At 50.3% G+C, this 27443-nt stretch overlaps 4 protein-coding genes and 1 non-coding gene across 9 annotated transcripts; 2 read left to right on the forward strand and 3 right to left on the reverse strand.

Moving 5' to 3' along the window:
• Nucleotides 1-539: 539 nt before the first annotated feature.
• Nucleotides 540-13002, reverse strand: Nelfb (negative elongation factor complex member B). Its single transcript, XM_034506345.2, has 13 exons — nt 12688-13002; nt 12294-12457; nt 12017-12116; nt 11426-11656; nt 7624-7809; nt 6581-6693; nt 5643-5745; nt 5331-5426; nt 4772-4914; nt 4564-4670; nt 1847-1988; nt 1461-1569; nt 540-1267 (listed from the first exon to the last, which is right to left on the reverse strand). Exons 1-13 carry the CDS (start codon nt 12787-12789, stop codon nt 1121-1123), a joined length of 1743 nt encoding a protein of 580 aa, XP_034362236.1. The 5' UTR covers nt 12790-13002; the 3' UTR covers nt 540-1120.
• On the forward strand, nt 9706-9808 carry LOC117712108 (U6 spliceosomal RNA). The gene has a single exon (XR_004607186.1). It is a non-coding gene; the product is annotated as a U6 spliceosomal RNA (small nuclear RNA).
• Nucleotides 13003-13774: 772 nt separating the features above from the next.
• Nucleotides 13775-16303, reverse strand: Stpg3 (sperm-tail PG-rich repeat containing 3). The gene is made up of 6 exons (XM_034507331.2): nt 16058-16303; nt 15808-15965; nt 15569-15703; nt 15392-15480; nt 14851-15148; nt 13775-14734 (listed from the first exon to the last, which is right to left on the reverse strand). Exons 1-6 carry the CDS (start codon nt 16162-16164, stop codon nt 14601-14603), a joined length of 921 nt encoding a protein of 306 aa, XP_034363222.1. The 5' UTR covers nt 16165-16303; the 3' UTR covers nt 13775-14600.
• Nucleotides 16256-23609, forward strand: Cimip2a (ciliary microtubule inner protein 2A). 5 transcript variants are annotated; one of them, XM_076937537.1, is made up of 10 exons: nt 16256-16349; nt 17051-17194; nt 19438-19626; nt 19775-19901; nt 20955-21169; nt 21268-21533; nt 21631-21757; nt 22165-22259; nt 22514-22631; nt 22945-23609. In XM_076937537.1, exons 4-10 carry the CDS (start codon nt 19846-19848, stop codon nt 23031-23033), a joined length of 966 nt encoding a protein of 321 aa, XP_076793652.1. In that variant the 5' UTR covers nt 16256-16349; nt 17051-17194; nt 19438-19626; nt 19775-19845; the 3' UTR covers nt 23034-23609. The 5 variants fall into 5 exon arrangements, with proteins under 5 accessions (XP_076793652.1, XP_076793653.1, XP_076793654.1 ...); XM_076937538.1 differs by lacking the exon at nt 22514-22631 and having other exon boundaries at nt 20925-21169; nt 22945-23084; XM_076937539.1 differs by lacking the exon at nt 22514-22631 and having other exon boundaries at nt 22945-23084.
• Tubb4b (tubulin beta 4B class IVb) lies at nt 23024-25750 on the reverse strand. Its single transcript, XM_034505470.2, has 4 exons — nt 25436-25750; nt 25021-25129; nt 24833-24943; nt 23024-24230 (listed from the first exon to the last, which is right to left on the reverse strand). The coding sequence occupies exons 1-4, from the start codon at nt 25490-25492 to the stop codon at nt 23170-23172; spliced, it is 1338 nt and encodes a 445-aa protein (XP_034361361.1). The 5' UTR covers nt 25493-25750; the 3' UTR covers nt 23024-23169.
• Nucleotides 25751-27443: the final 1693 nt, after the last annotated feature.

The raw sequence follows: 27443 nt of genomic DNA on the forward strand, positions 1-27443 counted from the left end.
CCTGAACTGAAGGTACAGGAAGGCCCAGTGCCCAGATGGACATCCCTAGCCACCCAGGGATGACTGAGCAGCCACAGAGCTGTAAAGTCTGGTGTTCAGAACCACTCTGACCTAGGGCTTGTCCTTGGTCCTCCTAGGGCTTCCTATCCCTCATCTTGAAAGGAGTAAAAGGCTGCACACAGAGATCGAGGCATCCGAGAGGCCTGTGAAGTCTTCCAGCTGGGCCCTAACCAGGTTACTCAGAACAGAGTTGCCAGGCACAGAAGCTAAAGCACTGACTCTCCAGAAGAACGTTACACCCTCCAGACGTGATGGTATACACTAGTACCAGCATGTGGGAGGCAAAGGCAAGATCTCTCCAAGTTCGAGGCCAGCCTAGTCTACACAGTGAGTTCCAGGCCAGTCAGAGACATGTAAGAGACCTAACATTTAAAAAAAAGAAAGAAACAAAGACAGAAACAAATAGCAAAGAAGAAGAAAAAAGAACCTCTGCATTCACCCCTAAACCCAGTCCCAGGACAAAGAATCCTTACCACGGATTTATCAAAATGTGCTTTATTTACATAAGTGGAAACTTCAATGTGTACATCCAAACTCCCCTACTCAAAGGCTAAAACACGTAGCTGGAGAAGGATTTGCTTTCTACTGCAGAGGTAAACTGAGGCAGGGAGCTGCAGGGGGAGAGCTCTGCTTACAGATCTGTCAGCAAGGACACCAGCAGGCTCAGGCCTGCTGCATACTTCCCAACAGGCTTCTGTGGGGGGCACCACTCCTGTACTTGGGATATCAGCCCCAGCAAATCTGCTTTGGTGAACCCAGCATACCTTTCTCCTTGGACTTTGTGCAGATTGAATATCATGTCAGTCAGGCCTCTGCCCACTGCTTTTCCTATATCCCAACCACCATCCACCTCTGCTAGGGTCAAGCAGAGACCAAGTCCCGCCATGCCATCATAGGGTGTGCAAGTAGACAACTGAGGACCTTTCGGGACCAGCTCCTGGCACCAACTCAGAGGAGGAAGAACCTTGCCAAGGAACAGCCCTCTCAGCTCAGCCTATACCCCTAGCCAACTAGGGTACCCTTCCATAGGGGCACTGCCATCAAACAGTTCCCCAGAGCCTCACAGTGTGGCTGGAGCAGGCACACTGGGAAGAGGCAGCTCCAGTGCTGGTGTCTCTGCAGCTTGGGTTGGACTGGGCTTCCGATGGTCTAACTGTTCCAACTTCTCACCAAGCTGGGAGTAGAGCTCCTTCACGGCCTCCCCGCTCTGTGGGAAAACCAGACATAGGCATGCCATAGGGCAGGTGGTCTATCTGAGCCTACATGGAGGACTGAACCCACAGGAAAACCAATCATGAAGAACACCGTCAAAGTAAGCACCAAGGGCATCGCGCCCCAGCTGGACTGGCCAAGCACACTCACAGAACAACACCCTCTGAGTAGGAACTGATGAGACCCACCTGGCCCGTGGGTTCCAGAGCCTTCTGCAATGCCTCCAGCTTGGAAGGGGCCACTCTTGCATGCAAGTGGAGGAGAAGCCTCAGCACATGGCGGTGCACATTTTCCTTCCTGGAAGAGACCAGTGGAGCTGGAAGTGCCATAACACCTGCTTCACTCCTAGGCATAGCATACCCTGGGGTCCGCATGTGCCTTCGGCTTTTCCCCCTCCACCTAGAGGTGGATCAAAACTAACCCCTGGGTCATGCCCAAGCCACATCCAGGAATTCCTCAGTCTAGCACAGGTCCCAGTGTCCAAAGACCCACCTGGGGTTCTTTAGCAGGATGGAGCCTCAACTACCCTCCTAAGCTGTCAAATGCAAGGACTGACAGGAAATGTGTGTCCTACCTGGGAGAGGCAGTAAGGAAAAAGCCATCAAACAGGCTGCTGCAGAAATCCTCCAGGGCAAATTCATCAGCCAGCAGTGCCAGGCTACCAGTGAGCAGGTGGAGAAAGATGTCACTGAAGGCCAGGTCACCAAAGGTTTCCACTGTAAACGTAACAGGGTGGCTCAGCCTCTGCCCTCAGGTACTCTCTTTATCCCAAGCTCAGAAGAGGACCCAGGTGAGCAGAGAAGAGTTGACCAGCTAAAGTAGATAGGTTATCTGAGGCTCTCATCAGGAAGCAAGACCATAGGTAGAGTATAAGGAAAGTAAGGTGGTCTGCCCCACACCCAGGGGCTCTGGTCTGAATTAGCCTCCATAAAGAGAAAGGCGCCAGACAAACAACTATAGATATGCAGAAGCATAAGAGTATGGCCCAGCCGGGCGGTGGTGGTGCATGCCTTTAATCCCAGCACTTGGGAGGCAGAGGCAGGTGGATTTCTGAGTTCGAGGCCAGCCTGGTCTACAGAGTGAGTTCCAGGACAGCCAAGGCTATACAGAGAAACCCTGTCTTGAAAAACAAAACAAAACAAAACAAAACAAAACAAAACAAAACAAAAAAAAAGAGTATGGCCCAGAGGGAATTCTGCTCAACACTCCAAATGACTCCTCAGTTAAACACAAAGGAACACTGCCAAACTCCCTGTTTGAAGACATCAAAGTAGGACAGATAAGATGGCCAAGCAATTCCATGTGTGCCCTGCTCACACCCAATGGCATGAAGAGATATGTTGCCACAGGCAGGCAGTGCTGCCAGAGGCAACCTCACATTGCCATCTAGACAGCAGGCATTCAACAAGAGCTAACAGGATCCCACAGCCAGAGATGCCCTTCTCTCAGGAAGGATGAACACAGCATAGATAGCCTTGGGACCCATCACCATTCCTGATAACTGGGAGGAGATTTTGATGGCAGACCCAGCTGATGCCATTTGAAATCACTGAGAAGCTGGAACACTTCAGGGACACTCACAGTGTTCTGGGAGCACTACTGAGAACAGATTTGATGAATCTCAGCCACTTAGTGGCCTGCCCAGTCATGTGCAGGATCACCACCAAGTGGCTGAGATGCTGGGACTTCACCTTCCAACAACCGGGACACTTGAAAGGCAAGTGGGCGTGCACAGTGGAAAGGCACCTTAAATCCTAACTGGAGCCCATAACCACACCCTGCTGAGACACAGGAACTCCCTGTTTAGAGGCAGTCCTGCTGCTCCTGCTCAGTTTTTAAAATTATCTTTCTTTTTCATAGAGATGCCTACTAAGCTGTTCAGACAAGGGTTATGGTCTGAACTGGAAACATCAGGCTCCTGTTCTGAACACTTGATCCCCAGGTGCTGGTGGTATTCTGAAGGAGGCTTTAGGAGGTGAGGCCTGGCTGCTGGAAGCAGGTCTCTAAGAGCAGGAACAAAAAGGTTATATGCGGTCCCGATTCCCGTTACACTCTGCTCCTGGCTGGCTTGAGAAGCTTCTGCTACGTGCTTGCTCTGCTGTGCTCTAAGATGTCCTCCCCACCAAAAGGAACTGAGACCTTTTGAAACTGAATCTAAATGATTCTTTCAAGACTGGAGATGGCTCAGTGGTTAGAAGCACTGGCTGCTCTTCCAGATGTCCTAAGTTCAATTCCCAGCAACCACATGGTGGCTCACAACCATCTGTAATGGGTTTTGAAGCTCTCTTCTGGTGTGTCTGAAGACAGCAACAGTATACTCACATAAAATAAATAAATAAATCTTAAAAAAAAAAAAAAAAAAAAAAAAGGATGAGTTTTTTTTCTGTTGTTTCTCTTCTGGCCACAGCCATCCACAGCTGTACCTAACACAGCTGGGCACGGTGGTGTAATCTACCATGGCAGCAGCTGGTGGAGGCAACATCAGTCCATACTTGGTGCCAGGCATGGTAGAAGTTGGACTAAATGTATCATACTATGTTTAGGCCCCCACAGACTTGCTTGAACAAGCCTATGGGGGCCAGAGAATGGAATGTGATAGTTTGTATAGTTTTGGCCCAGGGAGTGGCACTTTTAGGAGGTGTAGCCTTGTTGGAATAGGTGTGTCACTGTGGGTGTGAGCTTTAATATGCTAGTCTTAGCTGCCAAGAAGTCAGTATTCTGCTAGCAGCCTTCAGATGAAGATGTAGAACTCTCAGCTCCTCCTGCACCAAGCCTGCCTGGATGCTGCCATGTTCCTGCTTTGATGATAATGGACTGAACCTCTAAACCTGTAAGCCAGCCCCAATTAAATGTTGTCCTTATAAGACTTGCCTTGGTCAAGGTGTCTGTTCACAGCAGGAAAACCCTAAGACAAAAGGTGATGGTTTTTGCTTTGTTTTGAAACAGAGTTTCTCTGCCTAGCCTTAGCTTTCCTGGACACCTTAAACAAGAGAGCTGGTGAGACGGCTCAGTGAGGAAAATCTACACAAATTTGGAGACTCGAGTTGATTGCCTGGAACCCACATAAAGGCAGAAGAATTCAAGAGCTGACCATACAGACCAGGCTAATCTTGAACTCACAGAGATCTGTCTCCCTCTGCCTCCTAAGTACTGGAATGAAGGACATGCACCACCATACTTGGCTATAAAAGTACAAATCCTTTCTGTAGGAAATGACAAGACACTGGCATCTCTGAAACAGCGAAACCTGCTTTATAAACATACACACAGAGTCTACTCAGTAAGACTCACCAAGTCCAGGCAGCAGACGCAGGAGTGCATTCTTGTTTCTCTGCTTGGTGATGTGTAGGACATAGTACAGTCCCACCTCACAAGCCATGCGCTGCTCCTGCAAAAACCTGCATGCAAAAAGCCACGATCTTCTGTCAGCCCACCCAGCAGCACCTTCCCTGGCAGCCCCACTCTAGTGCCTCCCCCAAACCCTGCCCTGGAGTCCTACTTGGTGAACCTTTCAGGAAGCGTGTTGGGGTATGTGACTGGGGCTCTCTCCTCAGCTGGCAGCTTCTGATCCACATTGAAAGTGTAGTCATCCACCACGAAGGACATCAGCATCGGCAGGAACCTGGTGATGAGCTCTGCCTCCTGGCAGAAGCAGTGTCTGAGCCCACTAAGGTCGCCCCGAGCCTGGCTGCTCTCAATACACACCTTAACCCACTCTGCCTGCCGTGTACACCCACCTTGCCCTTACCCACTCAATATACTTGCTTCAAAGCCAGCTTTCTTGGACATTGGTCCCCAAAATCTCTCCTTCCTGTTTCCTGAGACTCATATCAAGTGCTATATTTTTTAATCCCCCATCACGGCTGCAGCTGCAAAGCCCCATCTGAACCCTAGTCCCCATGGAACAGCTCCATCCTGCAGCTAGTCCACCAAGATACCCAAACATCCTTGATGGGTGTTCACCTAAAGATGACTCTACGAGTAGAGTTTTGCTACCAGAGGCCCCACCCTTCCACTCCCCATAATTAGTTAAAAAAGGAAGAAACCAGACCTCATACCATCTTAGGCTCCTTGAAGACCTGGCTGTCTATTAAGTCCCATGCACCTTGGCCCAGTGCCAGCAGCCTAAGTAGGAGGAGGAGGTCGGGACTATCCTGAAAGAAAACAGAAGCATCAGCAAGAGCTCACAGGGACCATGCCATCCTCTGGTCTCACTGGGCAAAGCAGGTTCTCTGTTTTCCAGAGCCAGGACCCTAGGAGCGTGTGACCATAAGGCACCCATGTGCCAATACCCACCTATGGAGTAAACCTCAATTTCACCAACTGGACAGTATACGCTCTGCACAGCCAGCAGCCATGACTATGCTCACCCTGGGCAGTGTCTCCTGGCTAACCAGCTCCTGCAAGTGCCTGATGGTGCTCAGGGACAGTGTGTTGATGGCAAAGGGGTCGCACAGGATCATAGACAAATCCCTGGAAGGAATCAGACCTTGGTATAAATTGAGAAGCCTGGTTACTCTGTTTCTAATAGCTGCAGTGCCAGACCCACTAAAGGGACAGACACAGACTGGATGCAAGGGCTTGGGGACTGACCCCAAATAGCCAGCCTCTCTCTGTATTGAATTCGTAATTTATCCATAACTTACTCAAAGATTTTAAACTATAAAGTTAAAAAAAATTAATCCCCAACACACTATATTCATACCTTATTTGAAAAACCCTGACTCAGGGGCAAGCAATGGTGATATGTGACTTTAATCCTAGCACTCAGGAGGGAGAAACAGAAAGAAATTCATGATGAGTTTGGAGCCAGCCTGGTTTACATAGTGAATCTCAAATCAGCTTGGCCACAAAGCAAGACCCTGTCTCAAAACAGAAACAACTCCTGGCTTCAACTCTAGGTTTAGACAGTGGAAGAATACAATAAAGAAATGTGGCAAGGCTGTGGCAGGGCATGGCATCTTCATGCCAGGCAAAAGATGCTGGGAATAAGGCGGGAGTATCTAATCCCGTCCTCAGCTCACACCTAACTTGCCGTAGACAGCAGCCTACGGCCCCCTCCCTGACTAAGCTCCCTATGTTGGCTGCCCCTGGAACAGCAGGCCTCAAATTCCACACACATGTATGGATCCTCTTGCTATTGAAGCTCATTCTAAGTAATGACTTAGCACCCTGTCAACAGTGGGCCTGGTACCGAACACGACCACCCCAAACATACCAGAATAGGCTCCAACGACCAAGGACGAACAGCAGGCCCCACTGATGCCTGTTTAGGGATCAAAGGCTAGGGGTCTCAAAGAGCTCTCACCCCAAAACTTGTTCCTGGCCTTTCTTCACACCGTCAAGAAATCCCTGTAGCTCCCGGGCTCTTTTGCTGTCCACAAACCGCTCTCGGATGCAGGCATCCAGGCACCAGGTGAACTGCAGGAAGGAAATATATACTCCAGGTATCCCAGACTCTCATTCCTCAGTCAGACTCTGCCACTACCCAGATGGCTGTGGGAACCACAAGCCACATACAGGAGAGAGGCAAAGATAAACACAAGCCCAGGTCCAAGACCCCACCCTAGGCCAAACCCAGGATAGAGAAAGAAAGGGGTCTCTGAAGAAGACAGAGAAAAATGGCAATCAGTAAAAAGGAGGGTATGCCAAAGATTGGGCAGCAGCAGTCTCCAGGCCTAGACAGCCAACACCACCATTTGTTGTGCACTCAATCAGTAGGTATTAACAAAGGAAAACAAACACAGTTCTCATTCCCAGGTGTCCAGAAGGCACCATAGCACAGGACTGAAACACCAGTGAGTTTTCATGGGGGACCAGTGGCCCACAGGGAGCGGGCCTCCCTAGGTCTCAAGAGTACCGAGGATCAGGATAGCACATGAAAGAGGCATATTTGTTCTCCCTGAAAGAGAGGTGACCAGGGCTGGCAGATGGATGGACAGGCTGTGGCAGAGATGTAGTGTTGTAGTGCAATAAGCAATACTACTTAGTACCCAGGAGGTGGCCTTAGCTTTCCTGTGTTCTTGGTGGGGGTAGAAGGAAGTGCAGAAAACCTAACTCCTATATTACTTTGGTACTGGCCAGCAAGAAACCCTGAAGGTGCTGGGACAGGAGAAGCCAGGAGCCCACTAGAAAGATAGTCACAGGGCCTGCCACTTCCAGCTATAGAATAGAGGCTAGAGGGCCCGCAAGGGAGGCACAGGACAGCCAGGCGTCTGCAAGACCTGTTCATCTCCCAGTGGAGCTGGCCGTCTGAGACGCAAGCTTAGATGTGGTCAGCAGCCATTCCTAGATTACTGCCTGCAGAGGAGGAGAGCACAGGAGAAGTGCACGGTGGGCATGCAGTACTACCTTATGGCAGGGATCCACAGTGCAGATGTCACTGACGTCCAAATCATGCAAAGACATAAGCAGCTCAGCTCGTAATGTGCAGTAGTGCACATTCCTGGTCCGCAGGAAGAGTGTGCGCAGGAACTGCAGCACCATGTCATACAGCTTCACATTCTTCCCTACCATCTGTGTCAGCTTCTGTACCACCTAGGGGCAAGACAGACAGACAGAGTCCAAAATCCCCACCCCAGGACAAGGAGAGGTGGACATATCTTTAATCCTAGCACTTGGGAGGCAGAGGTAGGTGGATCTCTCTGGGTTCTAGGCCAGACTAGAACTCACAAATCAAGTTCCAGAACAGCCAAGGCTACATAAAAAGACCCTGTTTCAAAAAACTAAAACAAAACAAAACATAAATCCCAGCACCACCCAAGCAGCAACACACACACAAGTCTCCCAGTCCTGGATACAGAGCTGGCCTTCTCTCTTTTTGGCATGAGATATTTCTTTCTCTGTCATGAAATGTTAGCACTGTAGTCTAGAGGGCCAGCTTCAGCTACTCAAAGTGGTAGATCCACATTCATCACAGGGATATCCTAAAAGGACCTTGTCTGTGACCTACTGTGTTTCAAGCACCTGCCTGCCAGGTTTTAAGGGGTAGGTGACTCATCCTAGAAACAGCTGAGAGCCCAACACAGCACGTTCAGGCTACACAGCCACTGCCTTTGGGAGCCACTTTGCCTCTGGCAAAGACTTGTCAGGCTACACTGGGTTCTCTGTTTTCCTGTGTTAAACCACAAACACTGATCTCCACCTTTTCTTTACCGTGTACTCCAGGCAAGGACCATGCAGGGACAAATGTCTGTTCCTTTGGCAGGTGTCACCCACCTTACATGTACCCAACAAAGGCAACCAAACACTCTAGCTCAAATATCTGGAGGTTGGTGGGGGCCAAGAGGATTGGGTACGCCTTTAATCCCAACACTCAGGAGGCAGAGACAGACAGGATCTCTGAGTTCAAGGCCAGCCTGGTCTAGCGGGAGTTCCAGGACAGCTCAGACTACATAGACAAACCTTGTCTTGGGGAGGAAAAAAAGTCTTCACCAACAAAAAGAACTTTCACTGAGCTGCTAACCGGCCATGGTTAATGGAGTCTCAGGACTATGGGGTAAGTCCAGAGTGAAGATATCGCAGGAAGCCCAAAGGCATCAGGCTAGCCTCAACAAGTAGTGAGGTAGTCGGGGGAGGCAGAAGGGTGCAGGAGCCAGTGGTTGGTCTGTTGTTTCCCTCTCCAAGACCCCTGCTAAGACCTCCTGGACTGACTTAGACCTTCATCTCAGGAACAAAATCTTCACTGTTGACACCACTTGAGCCATGTGGACGGTCCAAAGTTCTCCTATTCACCAGGTACAGACACAATCTAACCCTGACACAGAGGGTACCTACCTCACACATGACCAGCTTGGGACCACCTGCTCATAGACAAGACAGCTGTCCTACGCCAAGACTGTAAAGGTGACCCACTAGCCCTGTCCCCAATGCTGAAAAATAACAGAGCACTGAGAAGAGTGCAAAGTTTTCAAAAAACAGGAAAAACAGGCCAGCATCAAAGTGCCACAAATCAAACTCGTCTGCAGAAACTGACAATGGAGATCAAGAATGGTCTTTGGCACTTAGGATATAACTCTAAATATAGCCACTTGGCCCAGGAATCCAAACACTGTCCAATGTGTCGCTCTGGACGCGCTCACATCAGGAGTAATAAACTCCAACCAAACAGGAATGAAATGAAGGAAAGGAAAAGAAACCTGGAGGATGTAAGAAATGGCCCCATCAACACAGGACAGACACTGGGCTAAATGAGATCTGCTGTGTGGCCTGACATGTCAAAGCAGAAAGTCAAGAAGGCCGGGGGACCTGAGAGCTTGGGGAAAGAAGGAAGAAGCCAAGAACGAGGGGAGCACCCAAGCACAACTTACAAGTCTGCTCTACCACTCTCTACTTTATTCACTTGTGAAAGAATCTCTCACTAAACCTGCAGGTTTTGTTTGATTTTGTTGACACTGGCAGGCCCTCAGGTTCCAGTGATTCCCCTGCCTCTGCCTCCTCCCTTTCAGCATATATACTAAAACTACAAAGACAAGAGAAGATTAGCATGGCCCTGCACAAGGATGACATACAAATTCATGAAGTGTTTCATATTTAAAAAAAAAAAAAGCTCATCTATTTTTGTCAAAGTAGACAAAAATAAAAGTAGAGATTTTTGAATGGGGCTGGAGAGATGGCTCAGAGGTTAAGAGCACTGACTGTTCTTCCAGAGGTCCTGAGTTTAATTCCCAGCAACCACATGGTGGCTCACAACCATCTGCAATGGGGTCTGATGCCCTCTTCTGGTGTGTCTGAAGAGAACAATGGTGAATACATAAAATAAAAAATAAAAAAATAAAATACAAATACAAAATTAAAAAGCTCTTTAAAAAAAAAGAAAAAAAGACATTTTTGAATGACTTATATACCGGGCGGTGGTGGCGCACGCCTTTAATCCCAGCACTCGGGAGGCAGAGGCAGGCGGATTTCTGAGTTTGAGGCCAGCCTGGTCTACAGAGTGAGTTCCAGGACAGCCAGGGCTACACAGAGAAATCCTGTCTCGAAAAAACAAAAACAAAAAACAAACAAACAAAAAAAAAATATCTTTCTACTAAACAATGTTAATCTAAAGTAAGCTAGTTACAAAGTCTTGACTTAAGAACTTGCAAGATGGCCAGAGGTGGTTCGTACACTTTTAATCCCAGTACTCAGGAAGTAGAGACAGACAGAGTTCAAGTTTAGCCTGGTCTACAGAGTGAGTCCAGGACAGCCAGGGCTACACAGAGAAACCCTGTCTCAGGAAAACAACACAAAGTAATAAGACTCCTGCGAGTTGTCTTTCCATCTCTACACAACATGGTCATTCACACAGATATATGATAAATAATGTAATGAATAAATTCTCAACATAAAAACGATGCTCATGGGCTGGAGAGATGGCTCAGTGGTAAGTGAGCAGACTGCGCTTCCGGGGGAAGGGGCCAACTCCTATCACCTAATCAGGCAGCTCACAAACAGATGCCAGCCCCATGCCTCTGGCCTGTGGGCACATACTCACACATGTTGTATACACACAAACACACACACAGACACAAACAAACAATTAAAATTAATTTAAGACATTTTAAAGATGCCAGTCATGAGCCAGACATGGTGGCCATGGCTTTAATCCCAGCACTTGGAAGCAGAGGCAGGTGGATTTCTGTGAGCTCAAAGCCAGCCCAATCCATGTAGGGAGTTTCAGGCCACTCAGGGCTACATTCAAAGATCCTATCTCAAAAATAAGTAAGTAGCCAAGCATGCCTTTAATCCCAGCACTTGGGAGGCAGAGGCAGGCAGATTTCTGAGTTCCAAGCCAGCCTGGTCTACAGAGTGAGTTCCAGGACTATACAGGGCTACACAGAGAAACCCTGTCTCGAAAAAACAAACAAACAAGTCATTTATGGCAAATTTGAATTTAGAATAACGCCAGCATCAATAAGAGATAAGAATAATAGATAAAACGTTGAATTCAGTGTTTTTCTTTTTGATGTTTTGAGATGAGACCTGCTGTTACTCAGGCTGGCCTCAAACTCACAGCAATCCTCCTGCCTCAACCTCTGCCATGCTACATATCCAAGCTCATGCTTATAGAAACAGACTAAGCTACACACAGAGAAGAGGCAAGGAACAAAGGGCTGGCCACACACCGCTGGGAGGTATCTGTCTCACTGAGCACACCCTGCCTTCCTCTCACCTCTCCCTGGCGCCTGGTCTTGGGGGAAGGGCTGAAGAAGTTGTGCAGGACAGAGAGCTCTGTGCTGAAGAGTGCACTCTCTTTCTCCAGGATATACTGCTTCAACAGCGGTGAGACTTCATCACCAAAGAGAGCCTGGTTGTCCTGCCAGATCTGCCTCTTCACTTCCACAGCACATGCCCGGTACAGCTCCTTGTCAGCCATCACCAGCTTCAGCTTCTTCTCAGGAACCTACACGGTAAACAACACAGCCCCCTGCAAGTGCTGCCTGTGTCACCAAGTCTCCCTCCACAAGGCCTCAGCTGCTCACAGACCCTACAGAGCCCAGCCCATCAACAAGCACCTGTGATGGACCTCCAACTCTTAGCAGGTGAATTCATACATCCAGAATCCCCACAGCCCTCCTCCCAGGAAAGACCCACCCTGCACTTCAAGGAGTAAATGTGTTTCCACTTGGCTCAACCAGGGGAGTGTGTGATACTGAGAAGGTACCCAGAGCTTGCTGAGGGACACATCCATAGAACTTTCCTGAACTAAGCAACTGCCTGCACTAAGTCCACAGTCTGGGAGGGCCGGCTCCACAGCTCTCACCTTAGGCAAGTGTTTCATAACACACATCACCACTGGTTGTAGGGACGGCATCTTGACCAGAGAAAAGCTCTTTTCCAGGAGGTCTTCTAGCTTTTTGTACCTGCGCAGATTTGCACAGAAGAGGAATTGGTTCTCCTCATGCAGAACATACAGAGAAGGGGAATCCCTCAAACACATTCCAGTGATACTTGTAGTTGTATCTACAAGTAGGGCTGTTCAGCCATGGAGACCATAAATGCTATTCACAAAGATATGTAGCTCCCTGGTAGAGACCCACCTCTCTTCTGCCTTTCCCTCAGAGGCAATAGCTGACACTCGTTCCAGCAGTTTGTCGCGTAGCTCATCAAACACTGACTGATGGAACTCCAGCCGCGGTGTCCCGTGTAGATCCAAGAAGGGCAGGGCCGACTGCAGGGAAGGCAGCAACACGCCATTCTCTGTCTGGAGAAGCAGAGGGTAAACACGTATGCATTTTGCTTGGCCGTAGCCAAGTCAGCACAGGCACCACAGATGCCCTGAGTACATGCGTCCGCCGTGGTAACCGCGGAAAGGGAAAAACGCCTAGAGTTACTCAGCGGGTTCCCTAAGAACCTTTAGCGCCTCCATCCAAGCGTCGGGAGTGCGCCGAATTGTGTCCAGCTTCCCTAGCTGCTCGGGCCCCTCCTGCCAACCTGAAATTGCTCAATGGCCTTGAGAGGCTCGGTGCAGTTGGTCAGGGTCTCTTTCAGGTCCTCGCCATTGGCCACGCCCAGGTCCTGGAGCCCCGCGAACATGGCCGAGGCTCCGGCGGCCGCTCGGCTGTGTACCCCATCCCCGCCGCGCTCCGCTGGAGCCGTAGCGGACGCTGTCGGAGCCCCAGAAGCCCTCTCCACGGTGCCACGAGGACCCCCCAAGCCCCGTTCGCCCGCCGACTCCAGCGTGGCCAGATCGAGTCAGCAGAGCTGCTTGCACGGACTCACACCTCCCACTTCCGCCCTTGACTGTCTAGGTTCAGCAGCCAATAGGCCCCGGGAAAACGCCGCCGCCGCGCGTAGGTTCCGGGCAGCGACTTGCTACCCAGTCAGAGGTAGTGAGATCGCGCTCAAGGGGCGGGGTCGGGATGTGAAGGAACCCAGTCTAGAGAGGCCTTGACCACTCTAGCCCCACCCTCTGCCAGTGCTATGAAATTTTCAGCCTTTCACTTCACCTGCTCTCTGGGAACCAGAACCTTTGCCAGTCCCAGGGGATCTGATGTCCTCTTCTGACCCCCACAAGCACCAGACATACATGTAGTATACAGACATACATGCATTTATATGCATAAATGAAATCACTTTTTAAGTGAGTTCTGGTTTGGGCTTAGTGGTACATTTTTTTCCCCTTGAGACATGGACAGTTTAGACCAGGTTGCCTCAAACTCAGATCCTCTGCCTCCTGACTGCTGGGATTAAAAAGCGTGTGCTGTCCACACTTGGCAATGATGCATATCTTTAATCCAAGCACTTGAGTTCAGGACTATGCTGGTTTATACAGTAATTTCCAAGACAGTCAGAGCCTGTCTGAGGAGGACGGAAAGAAAGAAAGAAATCAGCTCTGAGAGCTAAGAAAATAGATCAGCAGTTAAGACCGTTTTCTGCTGTTGCAGGGGACCTGGGTTCAGTTCCAGCACCCACATAGCAGCTCTGTAATATCAGTTCCAAGGAATCTAATGTCTTCTGGGCACTAAGTACACATGATACACATACCATACAAGCAAGCAAAACACCATACACATAAAATACATTTTAAAAATGTTCTTTAGTGAGATCTGTGTCTGGGTGAGGAAAAAAGTATGGAGAGAACACTGGGGAAACTGCTATCTCTTAGCTGCAAGGCGAGGCTCCTGAAGGGGGCTCCTTCTAAGTAGGAAGGCAGGTCAACAGTGCTGAGGAACCATCAATGGGCAGAGGCTCGGGCCAAAGGCTTTGGGCTTGGGTTCTAAGAACACAAGTTAGCAAACCCATTTGAATCTTCAGGTCAGGGCCCCAGGGAAGTAGGGCCAGTGTCTGGTGAGCTGATTCCCTGGGTCCTATCTCAGTGGGCTAGGCAAGGCTGTGTAAAGATGACAGCCCCCCGCCCCCCCGCCATTCTATCCCAATAGTTCCTCAGCCCAGCAAGCAGCCCTGATCCTCAGGTAGATGCTGGATCTTGGGTGACTGGATCAGGTTGTCCTACATTGCCACAGGGTCCTTTTCCTATTCTATCCTAGGTCAGCTTAGGGTTAGTTCCCAGGCTGCCATTTCAATCCTGAAGAAAAGAACACTATGCAGGAAAAGAGAAAGCCAGAAATACCAGGGCAGCAAGAAGCCACATATTCAAGACAGCCCATTGGGCAAAGGATGGGCAACCAGGCACACCAGAGACCACAGTTCAGAAGAATCATTTGCATCTCGGTATAGTGGGGGGAAGGGAGACTCTGGGAAGACTATTCTTGTTGCACAGCCTAAGCCAGAAGAGTGGGTGTGGGGTGTCTAGAGGGTCAGAAAGCCAGGCTACAGACAGAGTTCCAAAGGAAGCCTAGGAAAGCCTCAAGAGAGGTCAGCTTTACAATCTATACGTGATGGGCCTACAGTGTGCAGAAGGGGCCTGTGTCATGGCGCTTGGGTCTGCGCACTCCTTGGATAACTACTCCAGGCGGAGATGGGAAGCGTGAGTTGTAGCAGTCTTCCACGTAGTAGGCAGCTGGACCTGGGGTTCCGGCTGCAGAGAGAGTGAGCTGACCCTAGTCCTCACCCCAGCATCCCTCCCCTCCCTTGCGGCCCAAGCCCCACTCCACCCCTAAGCAGGCCAAGCCTCCTTTTCTAGATCTTCCTTACAAGAGCTGACCCAGGATGCAAACGCAGGAGAGCGGCTCATGGAGAAGGCAGGTGAGCGTGTGCTCTGCAGACGGCACCCAGGAAGGATGTTGTAGGTGTTGGGACTGGGTCGCTTCTCGCCAGAGGGCTTTGAGGTAGGCACGAGTGGGGTATAGCTACAAGGACCTCGGGCTCGGAGCATCCCTGGACGGAAACGACTCTCGGGTACTTTGACAGCAGAGCGACGAAGGCGGCCGCCAAAGCTGAAGGCCGGGAAGGCAGGCTGGCTCAGCGGCGTGTACTCGGCGGGCGATGGCCACTATGAAGAGTCAGGATGCTGCAACCTCCTTGCCCAGCTTCATCCTATCCTCCTAGGTCTGACCCATGCTTTTGTGCTTTCTGAGCCCCTGGTTCTCCCTATATGCCAAACCTAGGCATGTAGCCCCTCCCATAGGCCATCTGACCCCTCCTTTCCTCAAGGCCTCACCCGCAACACCGCTACCAGCTCAAGGCGGCCCCTTTGTCCCACTCTTCCCCTACCTGGCCCACTTAATATCCCTACCTTTGTCTCTTGGTTGAAGTCGGTCTTCTGCGTGAAGGGGCTTTCACTTTGGAGCCACATGGTCTGCCATGCCCTGCGGCCACCACCCTCTGCAGTGGGGCGGATGGTCGGTGGGGAGGTTTTCAGGGCAGGAGGTTCCCATTCCCCCGGTATAGGCAGGGCTGTGGGGACATGCACCTCGACCCGGGTACTTGCGACCGATGGTGTATTGGGGGTGTGGAGAGGACTCTCGCAGAGACACATTGGGCACCTCATACTGGGTTGGGCCAGGGACATCCAGGTCTGTCAGGATTGGAGGACGTCTCTCTAGCCCTAATGCAAAAAAGCAAGCTCTAGACCCATTTCTTAGCAGAAAGCTATTTTCCCAGCCCCCATACTGGCCTGAGGGGTAGGGGGGAGTGAAGATCCTCACTCACATAGCTCCCTCAGAGTCCCTGTGCTGATAGGTGTGGACTCATTGGGGGCGCCTATTCTTAACCTGAAGCCACTAGGGGCTCTCTTCGTCTTTGGGGGCCACATCTCATCCCAGGCAGCCTCCAGCTCCTGGTCCCACCATAACACAGCAGCGTTGGACCTGCAAGGAAGCCAACAGCCACTGTTCATCTATCCCAATGGTCTTCCCACTGGGTTGTCCCCAGACCCATATCCACTATCTTCTGAAATTACTGGGTGGGATGAAGAGGTTTCTGACTCAGGGGGCCCCGAGTCCAGTGTTTGCCTCCATTGATGTAAAAATTTGCCAGGAATTTCACAGCCTTCTGGTCAAAGTTCATTCTGGAGCTTGGGCTCCTTTGCCAGAGAGCACTGTGGGGCTCTGTGACCTCACTGTGGGATCATGCCCCTCCCCTCTGTTGCTGGGAGCTCCCTAGGAAAGGAACATTGTCCAGATCAGGAGGGGCTCTACCACAGGGCCTCCATCCTTAGTACCCCCTCCTTACCTGCTGAGACTGCCACCCAGGTCAGCCTTGGTCAAGACAGGTCCCAACCCTTTTCCTTTTACTGGGGGCTTGAGTCCACTCTTAACAGTACTTCTGGGAAGTCAGGGACCCCACCCTAGGTAAAGAAGGGGCAGGGCCAAGCCCTGCAGGATGGCTCCATGTGTGAGGGCCAATTGAAAGGGTATAGGGAGAAAGACAGTTGAGGAGGAGGAGGAAGAGCAGCTGCCTCTGCAGCAAACCCCATCATGGGAAACATAGCAAAACAACTGAGGCCTGACTACTGGTCTGGCCAGTCCAGGCAGTGTTAGTTTTAAAAACTTGTCTTGCCGGGCGCTGGTGGCGCACGCCTTTAATCCCAGCACTTGGGAGGCAGAGGCAGGCAGATTTCTGAGTTCGAGGCCAGCCTGGTCTACAGAGTGAGTTCCAGGTCAGCCAAGGCTATACAGAGAAACCCTGTCTCGAAAAAACCAAAAATAAATAAATAAAAACAAACGTGTCTTCTGCCTCTAGCTGCAGGCACAGAAGCTAGGTGGTCAGAATGTATGAGATGAACTAGGTTGTGCTGAGATGATACACAAAGGAATACTGAGTGGCCTCTGATGCTGGCCTGGCTGGCCTCGCACTGACCTTAGCCTTAGACAAAAATACCTCATCCACAAAGCCTCCTCCAGCCCTCTTCTACCATGACTGGGTCTCTCTCTCTCTGGATCTCTTCTTTTAGCACTGGCCCTGCCTGACACTTTTCTGCATAGACGGATGGCGACATGAGGAAACAAGTGTGATTTGGACAAAGGGACCACAGGCTGCCTGGAACCTCCTCCTGCACTGCACAGCGTCCTTTGAGAACGTAATTGATGGTGTTAAGGTACCTGGTGTGTTGGGTTCTGAAGAAGCATTTGTTGCCACTTATGTGACTTCAGTTCCTCCCTGTAAAAAATACTGCCATGGGGATAGGAATGGCTCGATGAGTGACGTAAGTGCCTGCCGTGTAAGTACGACAGCCTGAGCTGGATGACCAGGAGCAGTAATAAGAGTCGTGCTTCCTCTCCCAGCTCTAGGGAGATAGAGACAGGAGGATCTCTGGAATTCACTCCTCAGCCAATCAAGCTGAACCAAAGCACTCCAGAGTCTGTGAGACAAACCATATCTCAAAAACTCTAAGGTACAGAACAATTGTGGAAGACAACCAACATCAACCTCTGGCCTCTAGCATACATGTTCACACTGCTGTGGAGCTGGGCATGGTGGCCCACACCTGGAGTTGCAGCACTTGGGAGGCTGAGGCAAGTTCAGTATAAGTTCAAGGTCAGCTTGGACTACATAACAAGAAAAAAAAAAAGCAGATATAGTTGAGGTGGTGTATCTAGTTTTGTTTCAAGAATTAATATATGTTTTGCCTACATGTATGTTTGTATACCACATGAAAGCCTGGTGATGTAGAGGTTTGAAGAGGGCATCAGATCTGGAAGTGGAGTTACGGATGGTTGTGAACTACCATGTGGGTGCTGGGAATTAAACCTGGATCTTCTAAAAAAATCAACAAGTGCTCTCAGACACCTCTCTGGCCCTACAACCAACCACCATGTACCTTTGTTTAGTTTCAGCACTTCTTTAGTATTGTAGAAGCAGTGTCTTGTTTAGACTTGATCTATATTAGCAAATTGTGCTCTGGAGTGTACCTCAGCGATCCGCATTAGAAACTTCCATTACCACACTGGAGCTGCGGTATTTAATTAATTAATTAATTAAATTCAGGTAGAACTGTACCTCTGTGTGTTTAAAGGTTGTGTGTTGGTTTTGTTTTCAACACTTGTGTTTATATTTGCATCTTAATATTGGATGGTCCATTTTTAATATTTTATAAGATTTTTTTAAAAAGATTTATTTTTAATAAGACTAAAAAATCACCTGAATTCATTTTTTTGTTGGTTTTTCCAGGCTGTGTTTCTCTGTGTAGTCCTGGCTGTCCTGGAGCTCTTCTCAGTAGACCAGGCGGGCTAAATCCAAACATCAGATTGCCTCTGCCTCCCGACTGTTAGGTGCCAGCATGGGCAGCTCAGTTTTTAGCTTTAGTATCTGTAACAATGTGCATGTGTCTGTGTGTAGGCTTATGTCCTTGGGTGCAGACGATCAGAGGCCAGGCGTGTTGATAGTTGTGATACTAACATGGAAGTCAGTGTGGGGTGAGGGTGCTTCGGAAGAGCAACCACTGGTCTTAAGCTCTGAGCCATCTTGTCTCTGGCCTTTCACGAGTCTCGTATGTGGAATTATCTTTTTATAACAGTTGTTGCAAAGTTCAGTCTGCTCACCATTGTGTTGATTTGACATGGGGTAGAATCTGCTTCTTCCCCCACCTTTGTTATATTCATTTTATGGTTATAAAGTTCTATCTAAAGGCTAGGGAAATAGCACAGCTGTGCTGTGTGAGCAAGTATGGGGGCTTTAGTTTGCATCACCAGCATACACGTAAAAGCTTAGGTACTTACCATCAAATCCTGACAACCTGACTACTCCCCAGAACCCACAAGGTAGAAGAGAGAACCAGCCACTCAAAAGTTGTCCTCTGACCTCCACAGGAGTGCCACAACACATGCATACACCCACTAAAAAGTTGTTTCATAAATTTATGTTGGGGAAGTACAGACAGGTGGATCCTGGGGATCCAGAGGAACACTACAAGATAAGCACCGAGCTCCGCACACATCTGCACATACATGCAAAAGGATTTTTGTTATTAAATAGGGTTTGATAGGCTAGGGTGTGAGGTCAACTTCTGGAAGTGCATTCTCTTTTATACTGAGCTCGTGGTCTGAACTCTGGCTTAGGCTTCGTGACAAGCATTCTTTACCTCCAAGCCATCTCACCAGCACCAAAGAAAGTTCTTTTATTTTACGTTCATTGGTATGTTTTCCTGTATGTATGTCTGTGTGAGGGTGTCAGATCCCCTGGAACTGGAGTCACAGATAGGTGTAAGGTACCATTGAGTGCTGAGATTTGAACGAGGAGCCAGGGCTCTTAACCACTGAGCCATTTCTTCAGCCCCAAAAGTTTTTCTACATTAAAAAACAGAATGAGTAGTTGTTAAGTATTGAAAATGTCTTACTACAGGAGAACAAGCCTATTGGAGAGTCCACACGGCTGTCCATCTGGGAAACCTGACTCAGTACTGACTTCCTCAGTGGAGGAGGACTGGGGTAAAGACCCCATCATGAAGTAGGAACTGCTTTCTACCTGGGTCTTGGCCTCTGAGCATAGTGAGATCCCACCCCCTTTCAGTTCCTGGCTCCTGAGCTCTTGGTGAGTTGGGCTTCCTTCCAGGACCTCCTACCTTGCTTAAGACCTTCCTAGCTGGTCTTTGAACCAGAGATGTTGTGAGATGGGAGTGCTCACAGGGTTAACAGATGCCTGGGTCCATAATGCTGCCCCCCTTCACAATGGTTACCAGGCAACAGGTCTCTTCAGGGAAGGAAGGTGGACACAGAAAGGGCTGAACCAGCAGGAACAGAGTCAAAGCAAATGGCAGCTACTCAGAAACATAACCTCTTCACTCCAGAACCCCACTACATCCCTGGGTAAGAGCTGGGAGCACTACTGAGAGAACGGTTGGGGCTGGGAAAAAGGGACGTGCAGTAGGGCTGGGAGCTCCTGGACTCCAAGAGTGCTGAAGAGGAGGCCCAAAGCCAGAGTTACTAAGGATGGAATAGTGACCGCCATGGATGAAGAGCTCTGGGACAGAAAAACTCTGAGGTGGAACTGTAGAGGAAGGCTGAGCCTCGTCCCTCCCTGTGGCTTCAACCTGAATGCAGTACTAGATGGCCAACATGTCTGTCAAGGGCAAAAACTATGGGAGCCAAAGAGCTATGGCATAGACTGGATAAGCAAGTGCTAGACGTTCTCTCCATAGGAAGAAGTGGTTTAGAGGTGGGATAAATGTAAGCCATTAAACGCAAACACAGACAAGATGCTGCCCGGAGGTTGGGTGCTTGCCTAGTATAAACATGCAAACTCTCCAGCACTGCAAAATAAATCAAAACCCTCCAAAGACTGTGTGTGCATGCCTACACAGACTCAAGTGAGACATTGGAGCACATAACGCAGAGGCTTAACTGAAGAACCTATATCCCTCCTTTCAAAATTGGTCTCTTTTAGAACTGTCCATGCGTGGAGTGAGGGATGGAAAGTGTTGAGAATGGTTGGGTGCTGGGCTGGAGAGATGGTTCAGCTGTTAAAAGCATTTGCAAGTCTTCTAGATGATGTAGGTTCAATCCCCAGCATCCACATGGTAGCTTCATAACCATCCATAACTCCAGTTCCAGGAGCTCCATCTCCCTCTTCTGACTTTCACAGGCACTAGATGCACACACGGAACACAGACATACATGCAGGCAAAACACCTATGTGCAGAAACAGAGAATTGCTGAGTATATGGGTCTGCTGTGGAGGACAATCTGAGAGTAGTAATGCCAGTAAAGATACGGCATATGCTAACCCTGCCTCCCAGGAGGCCCAGAAATCAGATGCTTACATGACCTCCATCTAAAGTGAGCAGAAGCTGGGTAACCTGCCATGTCCAATGGCTGCTAATTAACTTGCAGGAGTGGTTTCTCCCCTGCTTCTCTCCACAGTTATGCTGGATTCTATCCTCAACTGCGCTACCAGGTGGGAAACACCTATGGCCGCACCACTGCACAGTTGCTCACAGATCCCAGCGTACAGAAGAGCCCCTGCTCTGTTCTGTCACCTATATCCAAGCCCAAGTTCATTGAGGACTTTAGCAAACCCAAGCCACCATGGATTCCCTGCAGGGACCTGACAGAGCCTTACATTCCCCACTATACCAGTGAGTTTCACGGCTATGGTGGGATCCCACCTAGCTCTGCCTCCATTGGGGATCCACCTTCCTTCCTACATGGCTCAAGGGCTACCCTGTCTGTACAGGTCTGAAACCCTACAAGAATTTTGAGATCCTGGGCCGGCTCCCACGCCAGGAGGTGGACACCCAGGGGCCACCACAGGTAGAGAACATATCCAGACAGGGACCACTGCCTGCAGGCTTCATGCCTTATCCCCCTTACCCACCATGCCCTCCAGGCAGAAAGGGGGAAGCTAGAGACCTGGGCCATCCAGGTCTACTGCTGGCATATGGGGAAGAGGCTTGGAAGAATGCAGCACCTCTTCAGGAGAACCCAGGGAGTTACCACCAGGTAACTGGAGACACTCTGGCCTGAGGCTCCTGTCACAGCCTTTCCCACTCCCTCCCCAGGTGGAAGCTATGTAGTAATTTGCACTTCCCTGTTCCAGCTATACCACTGCAGGAGGGATGAGTACCTACCTCCACATGCCCCACAGGAGACACTAGATGTGGGCAGATTCCAGCGACTGCCCCAGCTAGACCACCCCAACCTAATCCAACGCAAGGCCATCTCAGGTAAGTGTCTGGGACCTGAGCTGTTCTCCATAAGGTTCCCAGGGTTCAGACAAGGTAACTGGGGGTTTGCTACATGGGCCCCATCCTACAGAGAACAGGTGAGCCTCTCATGTTTTAAAACGTCTTAAACCAGCCCAGTTGCTCCCAAAGAGGTGTGTTTTTTTTTTGTTTTTTGAGACATGGTTTGTGTGTAGCCCTGGCTTGTAACTCTGTAGACTAAGCTATCCTCAGACTCAGATATCCACCTGCCTCTGCCTCCTGAGTACTGGGATTAAAGCCTGGCTCAACCTTTAGGTATGTAATGGGCTTAACAGCTCCAATTTCAGGGGTAAAGGGGCTCAACACTTCTGACACACCTGGAAGTGTGTAGAAGAAATGCCCTAACTCTATTATCCACCCATCTCCAGGTTATGCTGGCTTTGTCCCCCGGTTTGCCTGGGTAATGGGGATGAATTACCGTGATGGCGTCACACAAGCTATGGATGACTTTGACAAGAACCAGGTAGGAAAACACGCTCCTAGCCAGGCTTCCACATACCTCAACATGGTCAGGCCTCCCTGCAGTCTTGCTCCGACTCCCTCCTTAAAGATCTTTTTCTAGGGGTCATCCTTAAGGCCAAGATCATTCAGGCTGTTCACATAAGGTTTGATTCCCTACCCTAGTAAGGAGGTGGGGGTGTCAGTCAGATGGATAAAAATGCCCAAAGGCATGATCTTGGTCACCAGTGGGCAAACAGCATCTATTCATTTCTCCAGTTCCTGTTCAGACACCCAGTCTGTGCACTGGGTGAAAGGCTGCCTAAGACCCACTGGCCAAACACCACCATTTACAGAAGCCAAGGCCTGATTCCTTTCTACATGGGCTTCATCCCATGTGAGTACTGCTCCCCACCAGAAGCCCATACTTAAGGGCAAGTTTATACTACATACCAAACCTGTGACAGGGTCACATGGTCCTGCATTTTAACTGCCACACTTGCTGATAACCAGTTGTTGGCCCACTGGCCAGAGTCCCAGTTTGGACTTGGACTAACTACCTAGTCAGTATGGGGCTCACAGTCATGCCACTAAGCTGTCAAGGATACTCCATGCCTAGACTCTAGAGAAGCTGCTCTGGTTCACAGCCTGCACTGACCTCTCCAATGTGCTAATCCCGGGAACTCAGTTTAAGCCTTTCTTCCTTGCAGCCATGCAGGACAACTATGCACTGACATTCGGGAACAGCACCCGAAAAGCCTATCAGAAGGAACTGGAGAGGCGAAGCCACACACTATGAATTGCTTTAATGGTGGTATCTGTACAAGTGATGTCAGGACACAGGACAGCAAATGCACAGTGGACATGGCTAGCAGACAGGCTGTGAATGAATAAAGAGTTCACACTGCTCCCATGCTCTAGCGACTAAGACAGCTCTAAGCCACCTCCTCCTCAGCCTCCTCCTCAAACTCTCCCTCTTCCTCAGCTGTAGCATCCTGGTACTGTTGGTACTCGGACACCAGGTCATTCATGTTGCTTTCAGCTTCGGTGAACTCCATCTCATCCATGCCCTCACCCGTGTACCAGTGTAGGAAGGCCTTGCGTCGGAACATGGCTGTGAACTGCTCTGAGATGCGTTTGAACAGCTCCTGAATAGCAGTGCTGTTGCCGATGAAGGTGGCGGACATTTTTAGGCCCCGGGGTGGAATGTCACAGACAGCTGTTTTCACATTGTTGGGGATCCACTCAACAAAGTAGCTGCTGTTCTTGTTTTGGACGTTAAGCATCTGTTCGTCCACCTCCTTCATAGACATGCGGCCCCTGAACACAGCAGCCACAGTCAAGTAGCGGCCATGGCGGGGATCACAGGCAGCCATCATGTTCTTGGCATCAAACATCTGCTGGGTGAGCTCAGGAACTGTCAGGGCACGGTACTGCTGGCTTCCCCGGCTGGTCAAGGGGGCAAAGCCAGGCATGAAGAAGTGCAGGCGAGGGAAGGGCACCATATTTACAGCCAGTTTCCGCAAGTCAGCATTTAGCTGGCCAGGGAACCGCAGGCAAGTGGTTACCCCACTCATGGTGGCAGACACTAGATGGTTCAGGTCACCATAAGTGGGTGTGGTCAGCTTTAGGGTTCTGAAGCAGATATCATAGAGTGCTTCATTATCAATACAATAGGTCTCATCTGTGTTTTCAACCAGCTGGTGGACTGAAAGGGTGGCATTGTAGGGCTCAACCACTGTGTCTGACACCTTGGGGGAAGGTACCACACTGAAGGTGTTCATGATTCTGTCTGGGTACTCCTCTCGGATCTTGCTGATAAGGAGGGTACCCATCCCAGACCCAGTCCCCCCACCCAGGGAGTGGGTCAGCTGGAAGCCCTGCAGGCAGTCACAGCTCTCGGCTTCCTTCCTCACAACGTCCAACACCGAGTCAACCAGCTCTGCACCTTCTGTGTAGTGCCCCTTGGCCCAGTTGTTCCCAGCCCCACTCTGACCTGTAAGAGAAAACAGCAGGTCACTAACTAGGTATGTGCCCAAGGGGCCAAACAGCACAAGGTGACGCTAAATAAAGTGTAGAGACCCACAAGAACCTACCAGGTTAAAGGAAAAAAAAAAAGGCGGGGGGATGGTGCTGTGCATAATGGCACATGCTTTTAATCCCAGCATTTGGGAAGAAGCAGGTAGCTCTGAGTTTAAGGCCAGCCTAGTCTAAAGTTACAGGACAGCCAGGGATACATATACATAGGTCCTGGGGTGGGGTAGAGGGATGAGGGGTAGGCGGGACAGACGCAGATGTACACAACACACTAGAGCTAAGACAATAAATACTTCCAAAGGCACCCCTAGCAATATTCAAGGAGAGCACAGGTGCCCCTGCCACTAGGTCAGCTTTTCGCTCATACTCTCTACTAAGCAATTAGCCTAACCGCAGACAGCTGGACCTTCTTCCTAAAGCTGCTTTCCGCCAAAGGATTGAGTGACTCAGAGGACAAGAAAATGTACACCTGGGCGGCTAGTAAGCAGGAACTTTAGGTCAGCTGCTTGACCTTTGAGCCTCATGGGTAGCAAGCCCCGTCCACACCCCCACCACACTCACCAAAGACGAAGTTATCAGGTCTGAAGATCTGCCCGAAGGGCCCTGAACGCACCGAGTCCATGGTGCCGGGCTCCAAGTCCACGAGCACGGCGCGGGGCACATACTTGCCACCTGGTGGGACAGGGGGACGTCAAGTGTGCTCAACTGGAAGGGTGGTCAGAAGGACGGACAGGGTAGAGGAGCCTTACCGGTGGCCTCGTTGTAGTACACATTGATGCGCTCCAGTTGGAGGTCGCTATCTCCGTGGTAAGTGCCAGTGGGATCGATGCCATGCTCGTCGCTGATCACCTCCCAGAACTGCAAGGGAGTCGGGCGTTAGCTGAGTCACGCCGGCCGGTGCGCTCCAAGGCAGCCCCGCCCCGGATGGGTGCGGCAGGCCCTTCCCCCCACCCCACCCCACTCAGGTCTCTTGAGCGCCAGGGCGACCGATCCCTAAGGGCCGCGCACCGTCCGCCCCACCGCCACCAGCCACCGGCTCTATGTCTCGGCCCAGAGTACGCCGGTAACCAGGACGCAATGAAGGGCGACGCTGCCGGACGCTTCCGCCATTTTCCCCTGCTGGCTGTCCCAGTGCGTCCGTCCCGCAGAAACCTGGCCTCCTACCTTGGCGCCAATCTGGTTGCCGCACTGCCCAGCCTGCAGGTGCACGATCTCCCTCATGGCGGCGGCGACTGCGGACCGGCTGTATAGTAGGAACACTTAGGGAGGAGCAGGCGCACAGAGTGCTACAACCGACGCTCTGCCAACATTTATATACGTCGTACGACCCGCCCTTGCCAGCACGGGATTGGGCTTTCAGAACGAGGCCACGAAATACCCTTGTTTGATTGGCTATTTTTCCGTCAATCGAGCGGTCTGGGGCCCGCCTTCCCAACGATATACGCTCATTATTGGTCAGTACTGCCTGAGGTTCTCCCTATCAGAATCTCCGCCCTGGCGCCGCAGTGCTCAATCTATTGGGTGTTTCAAATGATTGATTTGCACTCCCATTGGCTGCCTCCTGGGAGCCCTCCGAGAGCCTGACAGTATTGGCTGCGCTGTTTTGGCGTCCTGGTAACCGCCGCAGTGCAGCGCGCGGGCGGGACGAGGAAAGCCAGCTTCCGGCTGAAAGGGAGGGGGCGTCTTTTCAGAGCTTTGTGGGCTCGGGCTGCTCTGGCAGCTGCTGCTGGGGAGAGAAAGGGACCTCGGGCACTGCGGTCCGGAACACACCTTGCAAGCTTCCTAGCTGAGGCAAATTGAAACACTAACAATAATAAGCTCTGGCGGAGGCGCTGGGCCCTCCCGGGATGCACTGGGCAGGCTCGGGGTCCTCTCGCTCCGGGAGGGCCATCCCTCCGCCCCTTCGGACGCACTAGATGTTGTGGAAACCTGCTGGCCAGGAGCCGGTTTCCTTGGAGCTTGAGCTCCAAGTGCATGCAGAGCTGCATGGAGACTACAGGGCTGGGCATGCCTGGCCATGACTGAGAGAAAAACAAACAAACGTGTGCAAGTCCCTGTCCTGTAATGGATCGCATGGAGAACAGTACATGTACATAAGTCTATACATTTTTTTTTTTTTCAGTGTCAGGTCCAAAGCATCCCTACCCACAAAATGGCAGTGCTGACATTATCCTAAACAGGACTTGGCCGGGTAAACAAGCTTAAAGGTTTCTGATACCAGAAGAGCAGGTGATTTCTGTTCACCCTAACTTTAACCTTCCTGCTCAAATCAACTACCTCTGTGGAAGGCAAGTCGTTCTGAATCGATTCTTTTCCTCCATTTGTTCCCCCACCAATGGCCTTGGCCTTTTGATCCCCAATATCTTTCTACCCATGAAATAGTCTAGTTGTTAATTTCTCTACACCATTGCTTATATGAGGCAGAGTCTTCTGTCCTGTAACATGGAATTCAGACTGGCTTCGATCTGCCTTAGCCTCCAGAATGCAAGGATTACAGTTCTTAGCCTCCATGTCTGACTTGTAACTTTTTAAAGGAATGTTACACTGTGGGGTCTGTCCCAGTCTAGCCACCAAGCTTCTGTACGTCTGGCTTTTGGGATGAAAACTAAGGGTGTTGCCGGACGGTGGTGGCGCACGCCTTTAATCCCAGCACTTGGGGAGGCAGAGGCAGGCAGATTTCTGAGTTAGAGGCCAGCCTGGTCTACAGAGAGAGTTCCAGGACAGCCAGGACTACACAGAGAAACCCTGTCTAAAATAAAAATAAAAATAAAAAAATCTAAGGGTGTTATGCAATCCCTACTGGTTGTGGTATCCAAGTACCAACCATGTCACAAGGAAAATAACATCAGGACAAGCAGAGTCCTAGGTCCTAAGCAGCATCATTCTGTTGCTGTATACAAGATGTAGTCCTATTGTTCATGTGCCAGTCTCTAGCAAGACCTGACTGTCTTGCCCTTTCCCCAGAAGGGTAGTTCAGGAAGGGTGGGCTGAGTTCTGTTGACCACACTGACAGGACCCATACCTTAGGAGGTTTAAATGAGGTACCAGATCACTTTTTGGCATGCTGAGGGTTGTCTCAATGCCTAGAATATCTTCTGAGTTGAAGACATACTGGCCCTACAGAGTAGCTTAGCTGCTGAGAACCTCATAGGCAGCAGACATCTACGAAAGA

Source organism: Arvicanthis niloticus, chromosome 6 (assembly GCF_011762505.2).
Source record: "Arvicanthis niloticus isolate mArvNil1 chromosome 6, mArvNil1.pat.X, whole genome shotgun sequence".
Lineage (NCBI taxonomy): Eukaryota > Metazoa > Chordata > Mammalia > Rodentia > Muridae > Arvicanthis > Arvicanthis niloticus.

What these genes read in the sequence shown, in the direction of transcription:
- Nelfb (XM_034506345.2), bottom strand. Translation starts at nt 12,789, where the DNA reads ATGTTCGCGGGGCTCCAGGACCTGGGCGTGGCCAATGGCGAGGACCTG. An exon ending in TTATGAAACACTTGCCTAAG is followed by an intron (nt 11,657 to 12,016) that starts GTGAGAGCTGTG and finishes TTTACCGTGTAG; the next exon opens with GTTCCTGAGAAGAAGCTGAA. An exon ending in GCCAGGAGACACTGCCCAGG is followed by an intron (nt 5,427 to 5,642) that starts GTGAGCATAGTC and finishes GTTTTCTTTCAG; the next exon opens with GATAGTCCCGACCTCCTCCT.
- Stpg3 (XM_034507331.2), bottom strand. Translation starts at nt 16,164, where the DNA reads ATGAACTTTGACCAGAAGGCTGTGAAATTCCTGGCAAATTTTTACATC. An exon ending in AGGGACTCTGAGGGAGCTAT is followed by an intron (nt 15,704 to 15,807) that starts GTGAGTGAGGAT and finishes TTTTTGCATTAG; the next exon opens with GGCTAGAGAGACGTCCTCCA. An exon ending in TGCATCCTGGGTCAGCTCTT is followed by an intron (nt 14,735 to 14,850) that starts GTAAGGAAGATC and finishes CTCTCTCTGCAG; the next exon opens with CCGGAACCCCAGGTCCAGCT.
- Cimip2a (XM_076937536.1), top strand. Translation starts at nt 19,846, where the DNA reads ATGGCAGCTACTCAGAAACATAACCTCTTCACTCCAGAACCCCACTAC. An exon ending in TTACATTCCCCACTATACCA is followed by an intron (nt 21,170 to 21,267) that starts GTGAGTTTCACG and finishes CTGTCTGTACAG; the next exon opens with GTCTGAAACCCTACAAGAAT. An exon ending in CCAACGCAAGGCCATCTCAG is followed by an intron (nt 21,758 to 22,164) that starts GTAAGTGTCTGG and finishes ACCCATCTCCAG; the next exon opens with GTTATGCTGGCTTTGTCCCC.
- Tubb4b (XM_034505470.2), bottom strand. Translation starts at nt 25,492, where the DNA reads ATGAGGGAGATCGTGCACCTGCAGGCTGGGCAGTGCGGCAACCAGATT. An exon ending in GTACTACAACGAGGCCACCG is followed by an intron (nt 24,944 to 25,020) that starts GTAAGGCTCCTC and finishes CTGTCCCACCAG; the next exon opens with GTGGCAAGTATGTGCCCCGC. An exon ending in ACCTGATAACTTCGTCTTTG is followed by an intron (nt 24,231 to 24,832) that starts GTGAGTGTGGTG and finishes TTTCTCTTACAG; the next exon opens with GTCAGAGTGGGGCTGGGAAC.